The sequence below is a fragment of the Ahaetulla prasina genome, chromosome 1 (genome assembly GCF_028640845.1).
Source record: "Ahaetulla prasina isolate Xishuangbanna chromosome 1, ASM2864084v1, whole genome shotgun sequence".
NCBI lineage: Eukaryota > Metazoa > Chordata > Lepidosauria > Squamata > Colubridae > Ahaetulla > Ahaetulla prasina.
Window position 1 is genome coordinate 3,536,144 of NC_080539.1, and position 22,626 is coordinate 3,558,769.

At 43.5% G+C, this 22,626-nt stretch overlaps 1 protein-coding gene across 1 annotated transcript; it reads left to right on the plus strand.

The window, feature by feature from the left end:
- Positions 1–277: 277 nt before the first annotated feature.
- Positions 278–21,897, plus strand: TTC19 (tetratricopeptide repeat domain 19). Its single transcript, XM_058164001.1, has 10 exons — positions 278–587; positions 4,180–4,286; positions 5,090–5,200; positions 8,014–8,052; positions 8,200–8,256; positions 12,101–12,162; positions 14,291–14,385; positions 15,404–15,558; positions 18,293–18,455; positions 21,484–21,897. Exons 1-10 carry the CDS (start codon positions 398–400, stop codon positions 21,678–21,680), a joined length of 1,176 nt encoding a protein of 391 aa, XP_058019984.1. The 5' UTR covers positions 278–397; the 3' UTR covers positions 21,681–21,897.
- The last annotated feature ends 729 nt before the right edge of the window (positions 21,898–22,626 follow it).

Sequence of the window (22,626 nt, forward strand, 5' to 3'; positions counted from 1 at the left end):
GCATGTGCAGAGCAGAACGAACGAAGAGCTAGTAAAGTGTAGAGTGAGCCTAAAGTGAGCCCTCCAATGCTTGAGGTCAGGAACGCGAAGTGCAGTATCCGATATTTGGCAAGTCATGAATCTTTCTGAATAAGCCCATTTCTCCTTCCCGGAGAGATAAATATGTTAAGCAACCACTAAGATGTCGCTCGTTTTTCCCTACACAGCGACAAAACAACTCGCAAGACCTCAACGCTGCACCACTCTACACGAAGTAGTCTACAAATCGAATACGCAACTCACGTGACCAAACGTCCCGCTTCAGCTCTCCAATCACGTGCCGAGGGACTGACGTCACCGCCGTCGTCAGGGTCACCCTGCTCCTTCTCCTCCTTCCTCCGCCTCCTCTTAAAGGGCCATGTCCCTTTTGTCGTCGCTGCTGCTGCGGCTGCCTCAGCGAGGCCTCGTCACGGCCGCCGTGGCCGCTCGACACCGCCTGACGCAAACGAGGCCCCGGCCGGTCAGAAACGGAGGCCTGTGCCGAAGAACGCCCCGCCAAGCGGCAGCGGGAGGAGCCTTCCGGGTTGGCAGCGGCCTCAGCCTATCAGGTAAAAGGGGGCGTGTCTGGTTGACCAATGGAGACGCGGAGATGACCAGAGTGGGCGTGGTTTCCTATGTGGGCGGGGCCTCTGAGGCATCAATGGAACGGCGGTATTAACATGCGTTGATTGATTGGAAATAAGTTTTCTTGTGCTGTATTTATTTATTGATCCAGACTTGCAAATTCTGGATCTTAAAAAAAAAAAAGTCATTTTTCCTCCAGCTGCCTTTGACTTCCTACCATTATCCTCAGCCAACGTGAGCAGTGGCTGATGGGCATTGAGTACCCGAATACAGAACCACAGAGTACTTGAAAAGGGACCTTGGAGGTCATCTAGTCGAACACCCTTACCCAAGCAGGCCACCTTACGCCATGCCAGACAACTGGCTGTCCTGTCTCTGGAAGCCATAGGTGGAGAGAGAGAGAGAGAGGCTGCTCTATATACATGCAAACTCTATGTTGGTTTTTGTTTCAATTATAGATAGAATAGAATAGAATAGAATATTTTATTTTATTTATTTATTTTGTCACAACATCATACAAAAAGATTATATAGTATATACACATATAAACATATATAGGAAGAAGAAAAGAAAAACAATAGGACAGGAACGGTAGGCACGTTTGTGCGCTTATGCACGCCCCTTATGGTCCTCTTAGGAATGGGGTGAGGTCAATAGTAGAAAGTTTTTGGTTAAAGCTTTTAGGATTATGGGAAGAGACCACAGAGTCAGGTAAAGTATTCCAAGCACTGATGATTCTGTTGCAGAAGTCATATTTTCTGCAATCTAGATTAAAGCGGTTTACATTAAGTTTAAATCTATTGGTTGCCCTTGTATTATTGCAATTGAATAGAATAGAATAGAATAGAATAGAATTTTATTGGCCAAGTGTGACTGGACACACAAGGAATTTGTCTTGGTGCATACGCTCTCAGTGTACATAAAAGAAAAGATACTTTCGTCAAGGTACAACACTTACAACACTTAATGATAGTCATAGGATATAAATTTAACACCTAATATCATTAAGTCATAGGTTACAAAAGAGAAGAGAAGAATAGAGTAGAGTAGAGTAGAGTAGAATAGAATAGAATAGAATAGAATAGAATAGAATAGAATAGAATGTTTTATTGGCCAAGTGTGATTGGACACACAAGGAATTTGTCTTGGTGCATAACCTCTTGGTGTACATAAAAGAAAAGATACGTTCATCAAGGTACAACATTTACAACACAATTGATGGTCAGTATATCAATATAAATCATAAGGATTGCCAGCAACAAGTTATAGTCATACAGTCATAAGTGGAAAGAGATTGGTGATGGGAACTATGAAACGATTAATAGTAGTGCAGATTCAGTAAATAGTCTGACAGTGTTGAGGGAATTATTTGTTTAGCAGAGTGATGGCCTTCGGGGAAAAAACTGTTCTTGTGTCTAGTTGTTCTGGTGTGCAGTGCTCTATAGCGTCTATAGCGTATAGATCACAGTTTTTCAAACTTTTAAGAAAGGTGGTCTTATTTATCGGTATTTTATAATATATGGGAACAGTGGTATTTATTTATTTATGTATTTATTTATTTATTTATTATTTCAATTTCTATACCGCCCTTCTCCCAAAGGACTCAGGGCGGTTTACAATCTGATAAAAACAACAAATACAAAAATTAAAAAACAGATTTAAAAGACTGATTCGAAACTGGCTGAAAATTCTAAAAACTAATAAAAACCCCGTTAAAAACTATTAGGCCAGTCCTGCGTGATGGAATAAAAGACTTTTCATCTCGCGTCGGAAGGATAGAAAGGAGATAAGACAAGGATATTTAACAAGAACACAAATACATACAATTTAATGTTTGTAATCATTGCACGGATTATTGTTATAAGAAAAACGCCACAAATAGTTGTTAAGTGATATAACTTTATATCATGATATATCTTTTATATCATGATATAACTTTTCTTTTCCCCCCCTATGTTTTTAATGTAAAAAAAGTTTAATAAAGTATATTTTTTTAAAAAAGAGAGAGAGGTGGACTTCCCAGAATCCCCCAGCCAGCATGCTTTATTTATTTATTTATTTAATTAATTAATTAAACTTTTATACCGCCCTTCTCCCGAAGGACTCAGGGGGGTGTACAGCCTTCACAGCCTTATGCTTTAAGAGGGGAGGACTCCCACTCCCAGAATTCCCCAGCCAGCAATGCTTTAAATGGATGGACTTCAACTCCCAGAATTCCCCAGCCAGCAATGCTTTAAATGGATGGACTTCAACTTCCAGAATTCCCCACTCAGCCTGCTTTAAGAGGGATAGACTCCAACTTCAAGTATTCCCCAGTCAACTATACTGGCTGAGGAATTCTGGTAGTTGAAGTCCATCCCTCTTAAAGTTGTGAACTTTGTAAAACATAGTTTAGATCAGGGGTCTCCAACCTTGGCAACTTTAAGACTTGTGGACTTCAACTCCCAGAGTTCCTGAGCCAGCAAAGCTGGCTGAGGAACTCTGGGAGTTAAAGTCCACAAGTCTTAAAGTTGTCAAGGTTGGAGACCCCTGGTTTAGATAAAGTGCAAAATTATCTTGGTTTTCACCTTGGCGGCCTTTCTGAATTGCAGCCCGTCGCGAAGGATGGTTTGTGATAGTGGTTGGAAACACCTGGCAAAAGACAATGCCACCCAATTGCAGCCACCAATACTGCATCCAGTTTTGGTCCCCACACTACAAAAAAGATGTTGAGACTCTAGAAAAAGTGCAGAGAAGAGCAACCAGGATGATGAGGGGACTGGAGGCTGAAACATACGATGGACGGTTGCAGGAACTGGGCATCATGGCTAGTCTAGTGAAGAGAAGGACCAGGGGAGACAGGAGAGCATCTTCCAATATTTGAGGGGCTGCCCCAGAGAGGAATTGGAGGTCAAGCTATTCTCCTAAGCACCTAAAGGCCAGACAAGGAATAATGGATGGAAACTGAACAAGGAGAGATTCAACCTGGAAATGAGAATTTTTCTGACAGTGAGATCAATCAACTGATGGAACAGAGGTTGCCTTCAGAAGTTGTGGGAGCTTCATCACTGGAGGTTTTTAAGAAGACACTGGACTGCCACTTATCTGGAATTGTATAAAAGTCTCCTGCTTGAACAGGAGACTTGAAATTTAATCAAGTTTTTGAACAGGGGGCTGGAGTAGGAGATCTCCAAGATCCCTTCCAACTCTTTCATTATTTTCTATTCTATTCTATTCTATTCTATTCTATTCTATTCTATTCTATTCTATTCTATTCTATTCTAAAATTCTATTCTATTCTATTCTATTCTATTCTATTCTATTCTATTCTATTCTATTCTATTCTATTGTATTCTAGTCTAATATTCTAATTTTCCATTCCTCAATTCTAAATATTCTATTCTATTCTATTCTTTAATTCTTGTGATTATTCTAATTATTATTACTATAATTCTAATTATTCTAATTCTGATTCTATTAATTCCAAGGAGGCTCTGCCATTTGTCCACTTTTCTCTAACTGGGAGATATGGAGAACCGGGACCTGCCCTCTCTCACCTCTCACCCCAACCTCTCCGGCTTTGCTTCTCTTTTCCAGCCTTTTTCCTTTTCTCTGGGGAAACCGAGAAGGAGGAGGAAGGAGAGGAAGGAAAGGACAAGGCCGACCCTGAGGACGCCATCATTCTGCTGCTGAAGAAAGCCAAGGTGGGCAGAGGCACCCCGGAAGGGGAGTCAGTCCCCTGCAGGCAAGGACCTCCGGGGGAGGGGGAGGAGAAGAGCAGCTGCTCTCCCCCCCAGCATTGGGCTCTTCTCCCTTCGGGGTGGGTGGGTGGGGGTGGGGGCAAAGGTTTGGGCTTGCCTCCCTCTCCATCTATGGGGCCAGGGGTGCCTGGAGGGCATGGGCAAGGAGGTCAAGGTGAGGGGGCCGCTACCTTGATTTTGATAAAGATGCAATCGTGTTTTAAAATCTTTTCTGGGAGCTGCTAGGCTGCTTTGGCTAATTTAATCAGGTCCTTCCTTCCTTCCTTCCTTCTCTCCGTCCTTCCTTCTCTCCTATCTTCCTTCCTTCCTTCCTTCCTTCCTTCCTTCCTTCCTTCCCCTTTTTCCCTTCTCACTTTCCTTCCTTCCTTCCTTCCTTCCTTCCTTCCTTCCTTCCTTCCTTCTCTCCTTCCTTCCTTCTCTCCTTCCTTCCTTCCCCTTTTTCCCTTCTCACTTTCCTTCCTTCCTTCCTTCTCTCCTTCCTTCCTTCCTTCCCCTTTTTCCCTTCTCACCTACCTTCCTTCCTTCCTTCCTTCCTTCCTTCCTTCCTTCCTTCCTTCCTTCCTTCCTTCTCTCCTTCCTTCCTTTCTGCCTTCCTTCCTTCGTCCCTTCCTTCATTCTCCTCTTTTCTCTTTTCCTTCCATCCTTCCTTCCTTCCTTCCTTCCTTCCTTCCTTCCTTCCTTCCTTCCTTCCTTCCTTCTCTGTTTCCCCTTCTCTCCTTCCTCCCTCCCTCTCTTCTCGCCACTAGCTGAAGATCATGAAAGGCGAACTTGAGGAAGCCGAACGCCTCCTGCACGAAGCCTCCTGGCTCTCTCAGCAATCAAAAAACAACGCGGCCATTATCTACACATATGACATGGTGAGTCCCCGCAGTTCTTTGGAACCCTGCAGCTCCTCCTTAAACCTCCCCCGGTGGCTCCTCTTCGCAGTTCCTCCAGAAAAGGCCTCTGCTCACCACCAGTTCTAGAGGCCTCTAGAACAGGGGTCTCCAACCTTGGTCCCTTTAAGACTTGTGGACTTCAGCTCCCAGAGTCCCTCAGCCAGCAAAGCTGGCTGAGGAACTCTGGGAGTTGAAGTCCACAAGTCTTAAAGGGACCAAGGTTGGAGACCCCTGCTCTAGAACTACCAGCTCAAAGCAACCAGTAAAGAACAGCCTAATCGAGAAGCCACCCTCCCACCAACACGGATATATAAAAATAAGAGTGAACCCCATTCCCTTGTAGCACTGATGATGTTACCTAGTGTGGTAATGAAATGTTTGCATGTAAACCACGTGGTGCCCAGAGAGCACCAAGAACCACCACCATTCAACCCAAAGCTACAAATAATCTCTTTTATTTATATGTATGTATTTTATAGATAGATAGATAGATAGATAGACAGACAAACACATATATACATACATTATATTATTTTTGTTGTTAGTTGCGAAGTCGTGTCCGACCCATTGCTACCCATGGACAACGTTCCTCCAGGCCTTCCTATCTTCTACCATCCTCTGGAGTCCATTGAAGCTCACGCCGACTGCTTCAGTGACTCCATCCAGCCACCTCCTTCTCTGCCATCCCCTTCTTCTTTTGCCCCCCATCGTTCCCAGCATTAGGCTCTTCTCCAGGGAGTCCTTCTTTCTCTTTAGGTGGCCAAAGTATCTGAGTTTCATCTTCAGGATCTGACCTTCTAAAGAGCAGTCAGGGTTGATCTCCTCTAGGACTGACCAGTTGGATCGCCTTGGAGTCCAAGGGACTCGCAGGAGTCTTCTCCAGCACCAGAGTTCAAAGGCCTCCATTCTTTGGCACTCAGCCTTCCTTATGCAGAAGTTGTGAATGCTCCAACACTGGAAATTTTTAAGAAAATGTTGGATAACCATCTGTCTGAGATGGTGTAGGGTTTCCTGCCTGGGCAGGGGGTTGGACTAGAAGACCTCCAAGGTCCCTTCCAACTCGTTGTTGTTGTTGCTATTATTATTATTATTATTATTATTATTATTATTATTATTATTATTATTATTATTATTATTATTATTGTCCAACTTTCACAGCCATCCATTGCAACTGGGAAAACCATAGCCTTGACTATACCTTCTCTGTGGGGGCTCCCACACTCTGGAACGAACTCCCCCCGGGCTTACGCCAGATATCTGACCTTCGGACATTCCGTCGCGAACTGAAAACATATCTCTTTATTTGAGGCTGGCAGAATGGAATTTTAAACTCAAATTTTTAGCAATTTTAATGGGTTTTTTGGTTTTATGGTAAATTTCTTAAATTTTTCAGGCTCATTTAATAAGTTTTTAATTGATATTTTAACTTTGTATATTGTATATTGTTCTTTGTTGGTTTTATTCTGCCTGTACACCGCCCTGAGTCCTTCGGGAGAAGGGCGGTATAAAATCAAATAAATAAATAAATAAATAAATACACACTTTTGTTGGCTTTTTATACGCTGTCTAGATTTGCCATAGCTTTCCTCCCCAGGAGCAAGCGTCTTTTAATTTCTTGGCTACAGTCCCCATCTGCGGTGATCTTGGAGCCCAGGAAAATAAAATCTGTCACTACCTTCATTTCTTCCCCATCTATCTGCCAGGAATTGAGAAGGCCGGATGCCACGATCTTAGTTTTCTTAATGTTGAGTTTCAAGCCAACTTTTGCACTCTCTTTCTTCACCCGCATCAAGAGGCTGTTTAGTTCCTCTTTACTTTCTGCCATTAGAGTGGTATCATCTGCATATCTGAGGTTGTTGATATTTCTCCCGGCAATCTTAATTCCAACTTTTGATTCATCTAGCCCCGCCTTTCTCATGATGTGCTCTGCATATAAGTTAAATAGGCAGGGTGATAGTATACAGCCTTGCTGGACTCCTTTCCCAATTTAAATAGATAGATGATAGATAGATTCTATATATAAATCTATCTATCTATCTATCTATCTATCTATCTATCTATCTATCTATCTATCTATCTATCTATCTATCTACAATATCTATCTATATATCTATTTATCTACAATATCTATCTATCTATCTATCTATCTATCTACACTATAAATATATAAATATATATTTATATAATATATTATATATTTATAAAATATATAAATATATATTTATAAATCTATAAATCTGCACTACTATTAATCTTCTCATCGTTCCCATCACCCATCTCTTTCCACTTCTGACTGTGTGACTATAACTTGTTGCTGGCAATCCTTATGATTTATATTGATATATTGACCATCAATTGTGTTGTAAGTGTTGTACCTTAATGAAGGTATCTTTTCTTTTATGTACACTGAGAGCAGATGCACCAAGACAAATTCCTTGTGTCTCCAATCACACTTGGCCAATAAAAAATTCTATTCTATTCTATTCTATTCTATTCTATTCTATTCTATTCTATTCTGTCTATCTATCTATCTATCTATCTATCTATCTATCTATCTATCTATCTATCTATCTAACTATTTATCTACAATCTCTCTCTCTCTCTCTGTCTCTCTATCTCATCTATATCTATCTATCTATCTATCTATCTATCTATCTATCTATCTATCTATCTATCTATCTATCTATCTATCTATCTAATACATACTGTAAATAGAAATCAGTGACACAAAAATTCTCTGCTATGGAGCAGCGAAAAAAGCGAAATAACCCCTTTTTCTTGGTGTGTTCCAGATGGCAAACTTGGCCTTCCTGAGAGGAGAGCTGGAGAAGGTAAGGAAATAATTAGAAGAGGACCCACATTTCCTTTTGTGGGGTGGCATTGGGTGGGTGGGCTACGGTGAGCCCCTTTCCTCAAACCTCTTGTGGTCCTCCAAGCCTCTTAACTCCCAGCCTCCTCTTTTCTCTTTCTCTTTCCAGGCCGAAAAGCTTTTCAAAGCCACCATGAGCTACATGCTAGCCGGGGACGTAAAGCAAGTAAGTGCGAGTTTCTTGGCTAGGAACCTGCCCCAGGATGGTCCCTGCGGTTTTGATGGCCTACCTCTAGACCGGCAGTGGCAGGTGGGGTCTGCAAACTTGGCCACTTTAAGACTTATGGACTGCAATTCCCAGAATTCCCTAGCATGCCCAGTTGGGTAATAATAATAATAATAATAATAATAATAATAATAATAATAATAATAATAATAATAATAATAATAATAATAATAATAATAATAATAATAATAATAATAATAATGTTTTAATTTGTATACCGCCCTTCTCCCGAAGGACTCAGGGCGGTGAACAGGCAAATAAAATACAAACAGAAACATACACCATAATTAAAACAACCCTTAAAAAACTGATTCAAATTTGCCAGAAAATTTAAAATAACATTACACCCCCATAAAATTACAGAAATTTAAAACCCATCAAAATTCAATTAAAATTTAGAATTTAGAATTTAAAATCAGGCCACTAATGAAATTTCTGCAAGAAAACAACCAACCTCAGAGACCACCAAGGATCCTGCAGCATTTTTCCTCCTCCTCCTCCACAAATCCCACTCCCTTCCAGCACTGATGGCGTTACCTAGTTGGATGATGAAATATCTGCAAGAAAACAACCAAGCTCAGAGCACCAAAGACCCCAAAATAATCCTCCTCCTCCTCTTCCTCCTCCTCCTCCTCCATCATTCTGCTGTTGTGACCCAGGCCCAAGTAGTTATTACCCGACGCAATCAGTCCTAAACAAACATATTTTGTTAGAACAGCTGAGAATTACCTCATTCTCAGCTTAGTCCAAATTAATTCTAAAACAAAGTCCTTCAGAAAAAGTCCTTCGGCCTTATCTCAAACCTTTGTCCTCTTTGGCACCCTGCCAAAGGCTTTTCTTGGCAAACCCCCCCCCCAAGTTCATGAGATGCTGACGACAAGCAATGGAATCAATGTTGCTTTCCTACAAAGAGCCCAAGAACCTTTGCTGCTCTTTTAAGCCTTATGGGAGGGGCCAATCAGCTCCTGGCCTTACTCCCGAGTTGTCCTTTTTGCTTTAGCTGCTCTTGCTCTTCTGGCAGCTTTTCACATGCATGCACTAGGAACAGGTTCCTCCTGTTCCTCTGCCTCTCTACTGTCTGCCTCTGGAGGCTCTGGAGTCCACTCATCGCTCCCAGATGGCTCTGGCCCCATCTCTGCCTCCGACGCAGAGCCCTCGTCCGGGCCTTCCCCTGACTCCAGGACTGGCCCATTGTCCTCCCCAGCCTCCTCACTGTCCAACTCCGCTGCCAGCTCCGCAGGCTGCTGGTGGACCACAACATCTGCAAACCCCCTTCTCTTCCATTCCTGATGGTGTTACTTAGCTGGGTCACGAAACGTCTGCGAGAAAGCCATCCATCTAAGAGAGCATGAAGGACCCCACAATCCTCCTCATCTTCCTCTTCTCCACACACCTCCTCCCTTCCAACCGTGATGGTATTATCTAGCTGGGTCATGAAACCCACCCCTCCCCAGCTCAGAGAGCACCCAGGACCCCCACAGTCAGGAACTCCGGTCTAATTTTTACCTCCTACATCTTGGTTGTGGGCTGCTTCCCTTCCTTCTATCAAATGGTTTTTAACTACCATTGTTCTGTCCCCCCCTCGTCTCCGTCCGAGCGATGGCTTAATTAGCCGGCACTATCAGCTCTGGCAGCAAACTAGCGAGTGTCTGCCAAGTGACTCTGTTATCCCTTGATGCCGATGAGTCACCCAGGAGCAAACAGTACTTCAGCTCTAGTTAAGCAGTTGATTTGCCTGCTACGAAGAGGCATAGCAGCCCTTGCTGCTTTTATACTCTGTGGGGTGTGGCTCCATGACTCAGCACTTCCTAGGCCTGCCCCACCCTTGCTTCTGTTGTTCCCTCCTCTCCTGCCTACGAAACCTAGGGTCCAGCCAGGCCTGATTGCCATCAGCTGGGTCTGGAGGCGTGGCCTGGGGGGGGAAAGAGTCAGGGGACGGAGGCCTCGTTATCTCTTCCACCTGGCCTGCCTCTGGCTCCTGGAGCTGAGCCAGGGAAGCCGGTGCTCCCGAGGTAAGTCCTGATGGCCCTTCCCCCTCACTTTCCAAGTCACTTTCTGGCAGGGGGCCCGGCTGGGGGGGGGGGCGCAGACACAACAACCATTTTAACTAAAGCTAATCATTTTAATTACCACCCAGTCACATGGCAGGGTCATATGGGGGGGGCTCATGGCTGAAGTTTGGGAGTCTTCCAGAGTGGGGAGAATGTTAAGGGGGCAAAGAGAAGGGAGGGGCTTCACCAAGTGATTTATTCAGCTGGTGAATAAAAGCATTTTTTTTCTCCAGGTTTCCCCCCCACCCCACAAAAAAAAAACCCAAGATGGAAAATGGTGTTTTCTGAGGTTCTTGGTTTGTTGTGTGGTTGGTGGGGGTCATGAAGTTTAGGAAGCTGACGCCTTAACACAGGGGTCTGCAAACTTGGCTCATTTAAGACTTATGGACTTCAACTCCCAGAGTTCCTCAGCCAGCTATGAGGAGTTAAGGCAGGGGTCTGCGAACTTGGCTCTTTTAAGACTGGTGGACTTCAACTCCCAGAGTTCCTCAGCCAGCTATGAGGAGTTAAGGCAGGGGTCTGCGAACTTGGCTCTTTTAAGACTTGTGGACTTCAACTCCCAGAGTTCTTCAGCCAGCTATGAGGAGTTAAGGCAGGGGTCTGCAAACTTGGCTCTTTTAAGACTGGTGGACTTCAACTCCCAGAGTTCCTCAGCCAGCTATGAGGAGTTAAGGCAGGGGTCTGCAAACTTGGCTCTTTTAAGACTGGTGGACTTCAACTCCCAGAGTTCCTCAGCCAGCTATGAGGAGTTAAGGCAGGGGTCTGCAAACTTGGCTCTTTTAAGACTGGTGGACTTCAACTCCCAGAGTTCCTCAGCCAGCTACGAGGAGTTAAGGCAGGGGTCTGCAAACTTGGCTCTTTTAAGACTTGGGGACCTCAACTCCCAGAGTTCCTCAGCCAGCAAAGCAAAGCTGGCTGAGGAACTCTGGGAGTTGAGGTCCACAAAAGAGCCAAGTTTGCAGACCCCTACTTTAATACATCACTCTAAAATATATTTTTCTTGTGTATAGTCTTTCAAGTAAGCAGAAATTTTTGCCATTTCTGCCAGATTTGATACTTGGAGTGTCCATTCTTCAATTGTAGGTAATTCTTCTTTCTTCCAATATTGAGCAATCAAAAGCCTCGCGGCTGTTATTAAGTTCAAAATCAATTTAGTCTCTATAGCTGTACAATCCATAATTATTCCTAGTAGAAAGAACGGCGGAGTAAACTTAATCTTCTTTTTCAAAATATTCTGCATGTTCCACCATACTTTAATCCAAAATGCTTTAACTTTTTTACAAGTCCACCATATATGGTAATAAGTGGCATCTTCACAATCGCATCTCCAACATTTAGCCTGTACATTAGGATACATACATGACAACTTTTTGGGGTCTAAATGCCATCTATAAAACATTTTATAAAAATTTTCTCTCATATTTTTTTAGAACAGTGGGGAGGGAGAAAAGAGGAGAGAGTAGGAGGTAGGAAAGAGGAAGGAAGAGGGGTAGAAGAGGGAGAAGGAGTATAGGGTGGAGGGAGGAGAGGATGTAGATAAGAGAAGGAGAGGAAAAAAGTAGAAGAAGGTAGAAGAGGGAAGAGTGTTAAAAAGGAGGGTGGTGACTCGGCAAGCCCAACTAATTGTATATAACTGTACATTGGATGAGCTGTTTGATATGATTGTAAAAATAAAACTTTTTTATGAAAAAAAAATACATCACCCCCCCCTTACCCCTCCCCCTATCCTCCAGGATGACAATGCTATCCTCCAGATGTCCCTGAAACTGGCCAGCATCTACGCGGCTCAAAACCAGTAAGTTTGATCCCCTCTCCAAAGCACCAGGACAAGAAGCAAGGGATGGAAACGAATCAAGGAGAGAAGCAACCTAGAACTAAGGAGAAATTTCTCGACAGTTAGAACAATTACTGTATTTTTCGGAGTATAAGACGCAGCTTAGTTTTTGGGGAGGAAAATAGGGGGGGAAAAAATCTGCTTACCAGGTATTCATCTGGCTAACATCCTTCGTCTGGTCAGCTTCAACACATTCGTTTGCTGGTTTTTTATCCCCTGCTTGGGGATAAAAAAACAGCTTCTAAGGCACAACTGATCTTTGGAGAGAGAAACAATGAGAAAAACAGGCAAAGCACGGAGGTCGCTTCACTCGCTAGCGCAGTGGTAGTCAACCTGGTCCCTACCGCCCACTAGTGGGCGTTCCAGCTTTCATGCTGGGTGGTAGGGGTTTTGTCCGATACTGGAGCACTTTCCTTTTTTTTTTTAAAATTTAATTGACTTTAAAAAAAATTTCATAGCATTATTTAAAAACATTTTCATTAGGTTTTCATAAAATTCCCCGTGACAATTTAAATTTCTGAAAATATACTATTTGTATTGCCTGTGCATAAGTTTAGTTCACATTATGTAAGTGAAACTAAATAGCCCTATAGTGCGACCGCAAACAAAAGAGCCTCATCTCAGAATAGCTCGTGCATCTCCCTCCACACCACCCAGCTGTAACAGACAAGCAGAGCTGGTAGCTGGCGCCCTCCCCCCAAACCCAATCCACGATGCGCGAGAGGCATGCTCAGACGCTGATACACAGCGCACTACTGTGGAACCGGTGGGCGGTTAGAAAATGTTACTACTAACAGAGATACAATAGTGGGCGCAAGGTATAAAAAGGTTGACTACCCCTGCGCTAGTGCCTCCTTAGGGCTGAAAAAAAAACTTCACAGCTCAAGAGTCGGAGGGAGCAGGCAAAGCACGGAAGATCGCTTCACTGAAAAAAAGCTTCTAAAGCACAGCTGAGAGTTGGAGGTACATTGCTTCGCTCTCTCACGCCTCGTTTGGGCTGAAAAAAAGCTTCGAAAAAGCTACATTTGAAGCATAAGATGCACCCAAATTTTCAGCATCTTTTTTGGGGGGGAAATGTGTCTTATACGCCGAAAAATATGGTAACCAGCGGAACTACTTGACACCAGAAGTTGTGGGTACTCCAAAACTGGAGGTTTTTAAGAAGAGATTGGATAGCCATTTTGCTGAAATGGACGGATAGATGATAGATAGATAGATAGATAGATAGATAGATAGATAGATAGATAGATAGATAGATAGATAGATAGATAGATAGATGATAAGATGGATGGATTGATGATCGATAGAAAGAGAAAGAGAGAGATAATGATAGATGGATAATGATAGATACAGATAGATATAGATAGATAGATAGATAGATAGATAGATAGATAGATAGATAGATAGATGATATGATGGATGGATTGATGACAGATAAAAAGAGAGATAATGATAGATAGATAATGATATAGATAGATAATGATAGATTAGATAGATAGATAATGATAAATTGATAGATAATGATAGATTAGATAGATAGATAGATAGATAGATAATGATAAATAGATAGATAATGATAGATTAGATAGATAAATGATAGATTAGATAGATAGATAGATAATGATAAATAGATAATGATAGATTAGATAGATAATGATAGATTAGATAGATAGATAGATAGATAGATAGATAGATAGATAATGATAGATTAGATAGATAGATAGATAATGTTAAATAGATGATATATTAGATAGATAATGATAGATTAGATAGATAGATAGATAGATAATGATAAATAGATAGATAGATAATGATAGATTAGATAGATAGATAGATAATGATAAATAGATAGATAATGATAGATTAGATAGATAGATAATGATAAATAGATAGATAATGATAGATTAGATAGATAGATAGATAGATAGATAGATAGATAGATAGATAGATAATGATAAATAGATAATGATAGATAAATGAGAAAGAGAGAGAGAGACTCTTGAGTGGAAAAACATCTCTTTACGTATAAAATGTGAACCCCCAAAGAAACCTTAAATAAACGTTTCCCTATTTTATTTTTCCTGCGCAGGGACAAACTCGCCCTGGCCGGCTACCAGTTCTGCATCCTGACCCTGGAGGAGAAGGTCGCTAAGCAGAAGGAGATGCCCGCGGACACCTTGCCAGGTAGAGGACCGAAAGGGGCTGCCCAGACCTCTCGGCCTTCAGCCTGACAATCGAGAGAGAATTGGCTTACAGGTAGTCCTTGACCTACGACCGGTCACTCAGCCACCGTTCCAAGTTACGACGGAAGTTACCAGGGCCGCTTCCTCTGACCCAGATTCCGAGAGTGGCTGCCCCCTTGTGGTCATGTGATGAAACGTCAGGCTCTCAGAACTCGCATTTAATGGCATTTATTAAAGTTTTGTCAAAACCAACGGCATTTGCTTCTGGTTTCCCAGCCAAACTGCTCCCAAGCTGCTTAACGACCATGAGGTTCACTTAATGACTGCTGCGAAAATGGTTTTAAAATCAGGCTGGGGAACAATGCATTTTACAAGTATTATGACTGTGATGAGCACTCCATTTGTGGTCGTAATTCAAGGACTACCTGATATTTGGTTGATGGGGGGTGGGAAGAACCTTCTGGGAATTATACTTCATGGTATTACGGGTAGTCCTCGACTTATGACCACAACGGAGCCCAAAAAATCCCGCTGCTAAGCAAGACAGCGGTTAAGGGAATTCCCACCCCATTTTACAACCTTTATGGTCACCGTTGTTAAGCGAATAACTGCAGTCGTTAAGTCAGTCACACGCTTGTTAAAGTCTGCAGTCGTTAAGTCAGTTAAGTTAAAACTGCAGTCGTTAAGTCAGTCACACGCTTGTTCTGACCAGCAAAAGGCTTCTCCTTTTGCTGGTCAGAAGGTCGCAAAAGGGGATCACGTGACCTCCCCTCCCCCACTGTGACCGTCATAAATACGAGTCGATTGAATTTTGACCACGGGGATGCTGCAACGGACGTAGGTATGAAGCACGGTTCTAAATCACAACAGTCGTCAGTGTGAAAAACGATCCGAAGTCCCGTTTCTCAGGGCTGCTGCAGCTCGTAATGGTCACTAAACGAACGGTCGTAAGGTGAGGACTACCTCTAATGCAGACCGGAGCCGGGCTGGGTTCATGCTCTCTTCCCGCCTTGTTCCAGAGGAAGAACGGGTCAACACCCACCTTTTATTGGCCATGAGTCTGGACTCCTATGCCCGCTACCTCCTGGCGCATCATCAGACGACGCTGGCCCAGACGATGTACGAACGGGCCCTGAAGATCGCGATGGAGGTCAACGGGGAGAAACACCCCCAGGTGAGCACCAGGGGGAGGGGCGGCTTCCAAGGGTGAAGGGCAGAAACTCATCTATGAGTTTGACAGGGTTTAACAGACTTGATGGGGTTTCCTGCTGGAGCAGACGACCTCCGAGGTTCCCTTGCCATTCCGTAATTCTTATTTCTTTTCTTTTTTTAAAATGTTTTTAATGTTTTATTGTATCAAATACAAAGAAGAGAAGAAAAAATAGGAAGTTAAGGGAGAGAAAGGGAGCCGGGCCAAAGGGTGTGAGATACAAAGGGAAAAAGAAAAAAAAGGAAGGAAAGAAGGAAGAGAAAGAAAGAAACTAAAAGAAAGAAAAGGAGGGAGTGAAGGAAGGAAGGAAAAGAAAGAAAGAAAAGGATAGAAGAGTGAGGAAGATGGTTAGGTGGGAGGAAGGAAGGAGAAAGAAAAAAAGAAGGAGAGAAAGAAAGAAGCTAAAAGAAAAGGAGGGAGTGAGGGAAGGAAGGAAGAAAAAGGAAGAAAGAAAAGAGAAAAGGATAGAAAGAAGAGTGAGGAAGATGGTTAGGTGGGAGGAAGGAAGGAGAAAGAAAGAAAAAGGAAGAGAAAGAAGGAAGAAAGGAAGAAAAGGATAGAAAGAAGAACGATGGATAGGTGGGAGGAAGGAAGAAGAAAGAAAAGAAAGAAAGAAAGAAAGAAAGAAAGAAAGAAAGAAAGAGAAAGAAAGAAAGAAAAAGAAAGAAAGAAAGAAAGAAAGAAAGAAAGAAAGAAAGAAAGAAAGAGAAAGAAAGAAAGAAAAAGAAAGAAAGAAAAAAAGACAGAAAGAAAAGGGGGCATTGACTTCCAACCCCTCGCATCCTGGACATAAACTGTTTCAACTCCTACCCTCAAAACGAGGCTATAGAGCACTGCACACCAGAACAACTAGACACAAGAACAGTTTTTTCCCAAAGGCCATCACTCTGCTAAACAAATAATTCCATCAACACTGTCAAACTATTTACTGAATCTGCGCTACTATTAATCTTCTCATCGTTCCCATCACCAATCTCTTTCCACTTATGACTGTATGACTATAACTTGTTGCTGGCAATCCTTATGATTTATATTGATATATTGACCATCAATTGTGTTGTAAATGTTGTACCTTGATGAAGGTATCTTTTCTTTTATGTACACTGAGAGCATATGCACCAAGACAAATTCCTTGTGTGTCCAATCACACTTGGCCAATAAAATTCTATTCTATTCTATTCTATTCTATTCTATTCTATTCTATTCTATTCTATTCTATTCTATTCTGAATGTATCTTTTCTTTTATGTACACTGAGAGCAGATGCACCAAGACAAATTCCTTGTGTGTCCAATCACACTTGGCCAATAAATTCTATTCTATTCTATTCTATTCTATTCTATTCTATTCTATTCTATTCTATTCTACTCTATTCTTCTCTTTTGTAACTTAATGATATTAGGTGTTAAATTTGTATCCTATGACTATCAGTAAGTGTTGTAAGTGTTGTACCTTGACGAAAGTATCTTTTCTTTTATGTACACTGAGAGCGTATGCACCAAGGCAGATTCCTTGTGTGTCCAGTCACACTTGGGCAATAAAATTCTCTTCTCTTCTCTTCTCTTCTCATCTGTTCTCTTCTCTTCTCTTCTTCTCTCTCTTCTCTCTCTTCTCTCTCTTCTCTCCTCTCCTCTCCTCTCTTTTCCTATCCTATCCTATCCTATCCTATCCTATCCTATCCTATCCTATCCTATCCTATCCTATCCTATCCTATCCTCCTGTTCTGTTCTGTAATCTATATTCTGTTCTATTCTATTCTGAACGGATTTTTTCTTTTATGTACACTGAGAGCATCTGCACCAAGACAAATTCCTTGTGTGTCCAATCACACTTGGCCAATAAAGAATTCTATTCTATTCTATTCTATTCTATTCTATTCTATTCTATTCTATTCTATTCTATTCTATTCTGAATGTATCTTTTCTTTTATGTACACTGAGAGCAGATGCACCAAGACAAATTCCTTGTGTGTCCAATCACACTTGGCCAATAAATTCTATTCTATTCTATTCTATTCTATTCTATTCTATTCTATTCTATTCTATTCTACTCTACTCTATTCTTCTCTTCTCTTTTGTAACTTAATGATATTAGGTGTTAAATTTGTATCCTATGACTATCATTAAGTGTTGTAAGTGTTGTACCTTGACGAAAGTATCTTTTCTTTTATGTACACTGAGAGCGTATGCACCAAGACAGATTCCTTGTGTGTCCAGTCACACTTGGCCAATAAAATTCTCTTCTCTTCTCTTCTCTTCTCTTCTCTTCTCTTCTCTTCTCTTCTCTTCTCTTCTCTTCTCTCCTCTCCTCTCCTCTCCTCTCCTCTTTTCCTATCCTATCCTATCCTATCCTATCCTATCCTATCCTATCCTATCCTATCCTATCCTATCCTATCCTCCTGTTCTGTTCTGTAATCTATATTCTATTCTATTCTGTTCTATTCTATTCTATTCTATTCTGATTTCTTATTCTGTTCTATTTATTCCATTCCATTCTCCATTCTCCATTCTATTCCCTTCCCTTCCCTTCCCTTCCATTCTATTCTGTTCTATTCTATAATTTTCTTGTCCTTCTGACCTGATTTCTTATTCTATTATATTTATTCCATTCCATTCCATTCTCTATTCTATTCTATTCTATAATTTTCTTGTCCTTCTGACCTGGGTTTTTGTTTTGTGTTTCTCTCCTCCCCGTCTCAGACCGTGGTAGTGATGAACGATCTGGGCACGGCGCTGGATGCTCAGGGGCTCTACAACGAAGCCTACGCCCAGGTGAGCAGAGCCGCAGAATTGGCCCAGCAAACCCAGCACACGGATACCCACGTGATCTTGAACAACCTGGCTGGCATCCTCATCCATAAAGGTGAGAGACGGCATCGAGGGTGTGAACCAGCGTTGTGGGGCAGGGAGATCACTGGAAGCTTTCAAGAAGAGACCGGACTGCCCTCTGCCAGAAATGATGTGGGGGGGGGGTCGTTTGCTTGGGCGTGGGGGTTGGACTAGATGACCTACAAGGTCCCTTCCGACTCCGTTAATCCGTTACATGAGTCTTTCTAGCCCTGTTTTCCCCCTATCGTTTTACGTGAGGGAGAAGCTCTCCCTGTGAAAAAACTTGCTTCCGGAAGTTGTGAATGCGCCAACACTGGAAGTTTTTAAGAAGAGACTGGGCATCCATTTGTCTGAAATGGTGTAGGGCCGTGATGGCACGCGAGGTCAGCTCCGGCGCGTGCATGCCGACTTCTGGTGGGGCCGGAAGGCCCGTTTTTCACTCTCCCCAGGCTCCAGAGCCTTTCTAGGAGCCTGGGGAGGGTGAAAATAGCTTTTTCCACATCCCTGGAGGCCCTCCGGAGGCCGGAAGTGGCTGGTTCTTCCTTCCCCATCCCCGGAGGTCCTCCAGAGGCTGGAAATGGCCCATTTGCCAACTTCCTGAAGTCGGGAAACGGGCCATTTCTGGCCTCCGGAGTGCCTCCGGGGATGTGTGGGGAAGGCCATTTTCGCCCTCCCCAGGATCCTAGAAAGGCTCTGGAGCCCGGGAAGGGTGTAAAACAGGCCCACTGAGCCATTGCGTGCCAAAAGTATGAGGAGCGTGGGGGTGGAACACATAGAATTATGGGTGTGGGCATGCGCGACCCTCTGCACTCACCCCACTTTTGGCGCACGGTGGCAAAAAGGTTAGCCGTCACTGGTCTAGGGTTTCCTGCCTAAGCAGTGGGTTGGACTAGAAGACCTCCAAGGCCCCATCCGACTCTTGTTATTCTGTTCTATTCCTATGAAACGGAGAGCGCGGTTGCCGGGAGGAGGTCATCTTATTATGCCCATGAACTGCATTCTTTGAGCTGCAGAATGAAAGTGACAATTTGGCTTAATTTTTTTTTTTTCTGACGTGAAAAAACACCCTGAGTAGTGTTTGTGTCATACAGGTAGTCCTTGATGTACGTTTAGTTCGTTTAGTGGGCCGCGGTGTGGCTCAGGCTGTAAGACAGCCTGTTATTAAAACACAGCTGCTTGCAATTACTGCAGGTTCGAGTCCCACCAGGCCCAAGGTTGACTCAGCCTTCCATCCTTTGTAAGGTAGGTAAAATGAGGACCCAGATTGTTGGGGGCAATAAGTTGACTTTGTATATAATATACAAATGGATGAAGACTATTGCTTGACACAATGTAAGCCGCCCTGAGTCTTCGGAGAAGGGCGGGATATAAATGCAAATTAAAAAAAAAAAGTGACTGTTCAGAGTTACAACGGTACTGGAAAAAGTGACTTAGGGCCGCTTTTCACACTTAACGACCATCCCCGTGGTCACATGACCGAAATTCTGGTGCGTGGTGCAACTGACTCGTATTTATGTCGGGCGCCGTGCCCCACCGTGACATGATCCCCGCTTGCGACTACTGACAAGCACAGTTCATGTGGAGGCCAGATTCGCTTAACGACGGTGTTACTAAATTAACGACGGCAGCGATGCCCTGAACAAAAGCGGCGAGAAAGATCGCAAACTGGGGCAAAAATTCACTTGACAAATTTCTCTTTTAGGAACACAAATTTCGGGCGCCGTTGTGGTCGTAAGTCGAGGATTACCTGTATTGTATTATTGTATAGCATTGTATTGTTATTATGGTACCGTTTTGCTTTATATTTATTTTAAAACTTTTATTATTTCTGTTGAGATTCTCAGTCCTCCAGGTCAGTTTTTGGATGAGAAGCGACACATTTTCAAAGAAAAAAAAATCATGAATGTCCAGTTGATTTTAGGAAAAAAGCACTTTTGAGTGCTTTTATTATTAAGCACCCTTATTGTTCTTTACAAATAATTTAAGACGGCAAGCAGACCTAATACTTTCTTCTCCTCCTATTTTCTCCACAACAACCCTGTGAGGTGGGTTAGTCTCAGAGAAAGGAACTGGCCCAAAAGTCATCCAGCCGGCTTTTGTGCCTAAGGCGGGACTAGAACTCAGAACCTCCTGGTGATTGGTCCAAAATCATACAGCCAACTGTCATGCATATGGCGGGACTAGAACTCACTGTCTCCTGGTGATTGGCCCAAAGTCATCCAATTAGCTTTTATGCCTAAGTGGGGACTAGAACTCACCATCTCCTGGTGATTGGTCCAAAATCATACAGCCAACTGCCATGCATAAGGCAGGACTAGAACTCACTGTCGCCTGGTGATTGGCCCAAAGTCACTCAGCCAACTTTCAAATTTAAGGCGGGACTACAACTCCCAGTCTCCTGGTGATTGGCCCAGTCATCCAGCTGGCTTTCATGCTTAAGGTGGGACTAGAACTCACTGTCTTCTGGTGATTGGTCCAAAGTCATACAGCCAACTGTCATGCCTAAGGTGGGACTAGAATTCACCGTCTCCTGGTGATTGGCCCAGGGTCACCCATCCACCTTTCATGATTAAGGCGGGATTAGAATTCAGCTCTCCTGGTTTTTAGCCAGGTGCCTTTAACCCCTACACCCAACTTGCTCTCTTAGCCTATGTACAGTCCTTGACTCCACGACCACAATTGGTGGCCAGAATTCCCTGTCGCTAAAATAAGGTGGTTATTAAGCGAGTCACTCCCAATTCTATGACTTTTCTTGCCGTGGTTGTTAAGTGAATCACTGCAGTGGTTTGAGTTAGTCACACGGTTGTTAAGTGAATCCGGCTTCGTCCGGCTGACTTTGCATGTCAGAGGTCGCACAAGGAGAACACTAAAACCCTCGTAGATACGAGTCAGTGGCCAAGCCTCCGAATTTTGATCCCGTGAGCGTGGAGATGTTACTACGGTCGTTAAGTGCGAAAAACAGCCCGAAGTCACATCTTTCAGTGCCGTTGTAACTTCGGTCACTAAACAAATGGTCATAAATCAAGGACTTACCTGTATTTTCTGTATTAACTCTGTTCCAGGAGATTATTCCCAGGCCAGGCAAGTCTACAAAAAAGCCCTTGAAGTGGCTGAGAAATCTGGCGACGGCGTCGCTGTGCGATACATCACGAAGGAACTGGCTCAGCTGGCCAAGCGGAAGCGGACGCGATCCAAAGGAGAGGACGGCCTGCAGGAGGCGGAGGCGGGCAAGGAGGGGGCCGACGGGCAGAAGGAGTGACCGGCCCGGCTTCCCGCCGTTGGCTTGGAAGAGAATCCGAATTGCAATAGGGTTTCCTTTCCGCTTCCGGGGGCGATGCGGCGCGGATCGCGTGGGGCAGCCCTCGATCTGCGCCCTGCCCACGAGGACGGAGCTTAGAGGATGCCAGCTGGAGGGCAGAAGGCGAGGACAGCCCCAATTTGGAGCCCCGGGGCCGAATAAAGCAGAGATACCTGCAGCTTAAGCAATCAAATTATTATTATTTTTTAAATTTCCCAATCATGTCACTAGACCTCACGGAGGTTTGCAAAATACGTCCTCTAGTGGTTGGCGTTAACTATAGATTAGATTAGATTTAACAGAGTTGGAAGGGACCTTGTAGGTCATCTAGTCCACCCACCCCCCGCCCAAGCAGGAGAGAACCTACACCATTGTCGGATTGTCCTTGATATATGACAGCTCGTTTAGTGACCGTTGGATCTTCGGGCCGAATAAAGCGGCGATATCTGCAGTTTGAGCAATAGAATCCATTCATTTCCCAATCGTCCCACTGGACCTCATGCAGCCCTGCAAAAGGCGCCCCCTACAGGTTGGCGTTAACGACAGGCTGTCCTTGACTTACAACGATTTGTTTAGTGACCGTTTGTAGTTGCAAACGGTGCTGGAAAAAGGAACTTGTTTGTCATACTTACGACCGTTCCAGCATCCCCAGGGATCGCGGGATCAAAATTTGGGATGCTTTGGCAACTGACTCGTATTTGTGACGGTTGCTGGTCACGTGATCCTCTTTTGTGACCTTCCGTCCAGCGAAGTCGGTGGGAGAAGCCAGCTTCGCTTAACAACCGTGGAAGGTATAATGAAACGGGGCCAAAACTCACATAGCAGTTGTCTCGTTTAGCAACGGATGTTTTGGGCTCAACTGTGGTCGTAAGTCGAGGACTATCTGTACGACGAAATGTGGGGCAGG

Bases quoted from the DNA above. Each gene is read 5' to 3' on its own strand.
- TTC19 (XM_058164001.1), top strand. From the start codon at position 398: ATGTCCCTTTTGTCGTCGCTGCTGCTGCGGCTGCCTCAGCGAGGCCTC. The intron at 588-4,179 runs GTAAAAGGGGGC...TCTCTTTTCCAG, and splicing joins CAGCGGCCTCAGCCTATCAG to CCTTTTTCCTTTTCTCTGGG. The intron at 15,559-18,292 runs GTGAGCACCAGG...TCCCCGTCTCAG, and splicing joins ACGGGGAGAAACACCCCCAG to ACCGTGGTAGTGATGAACGA.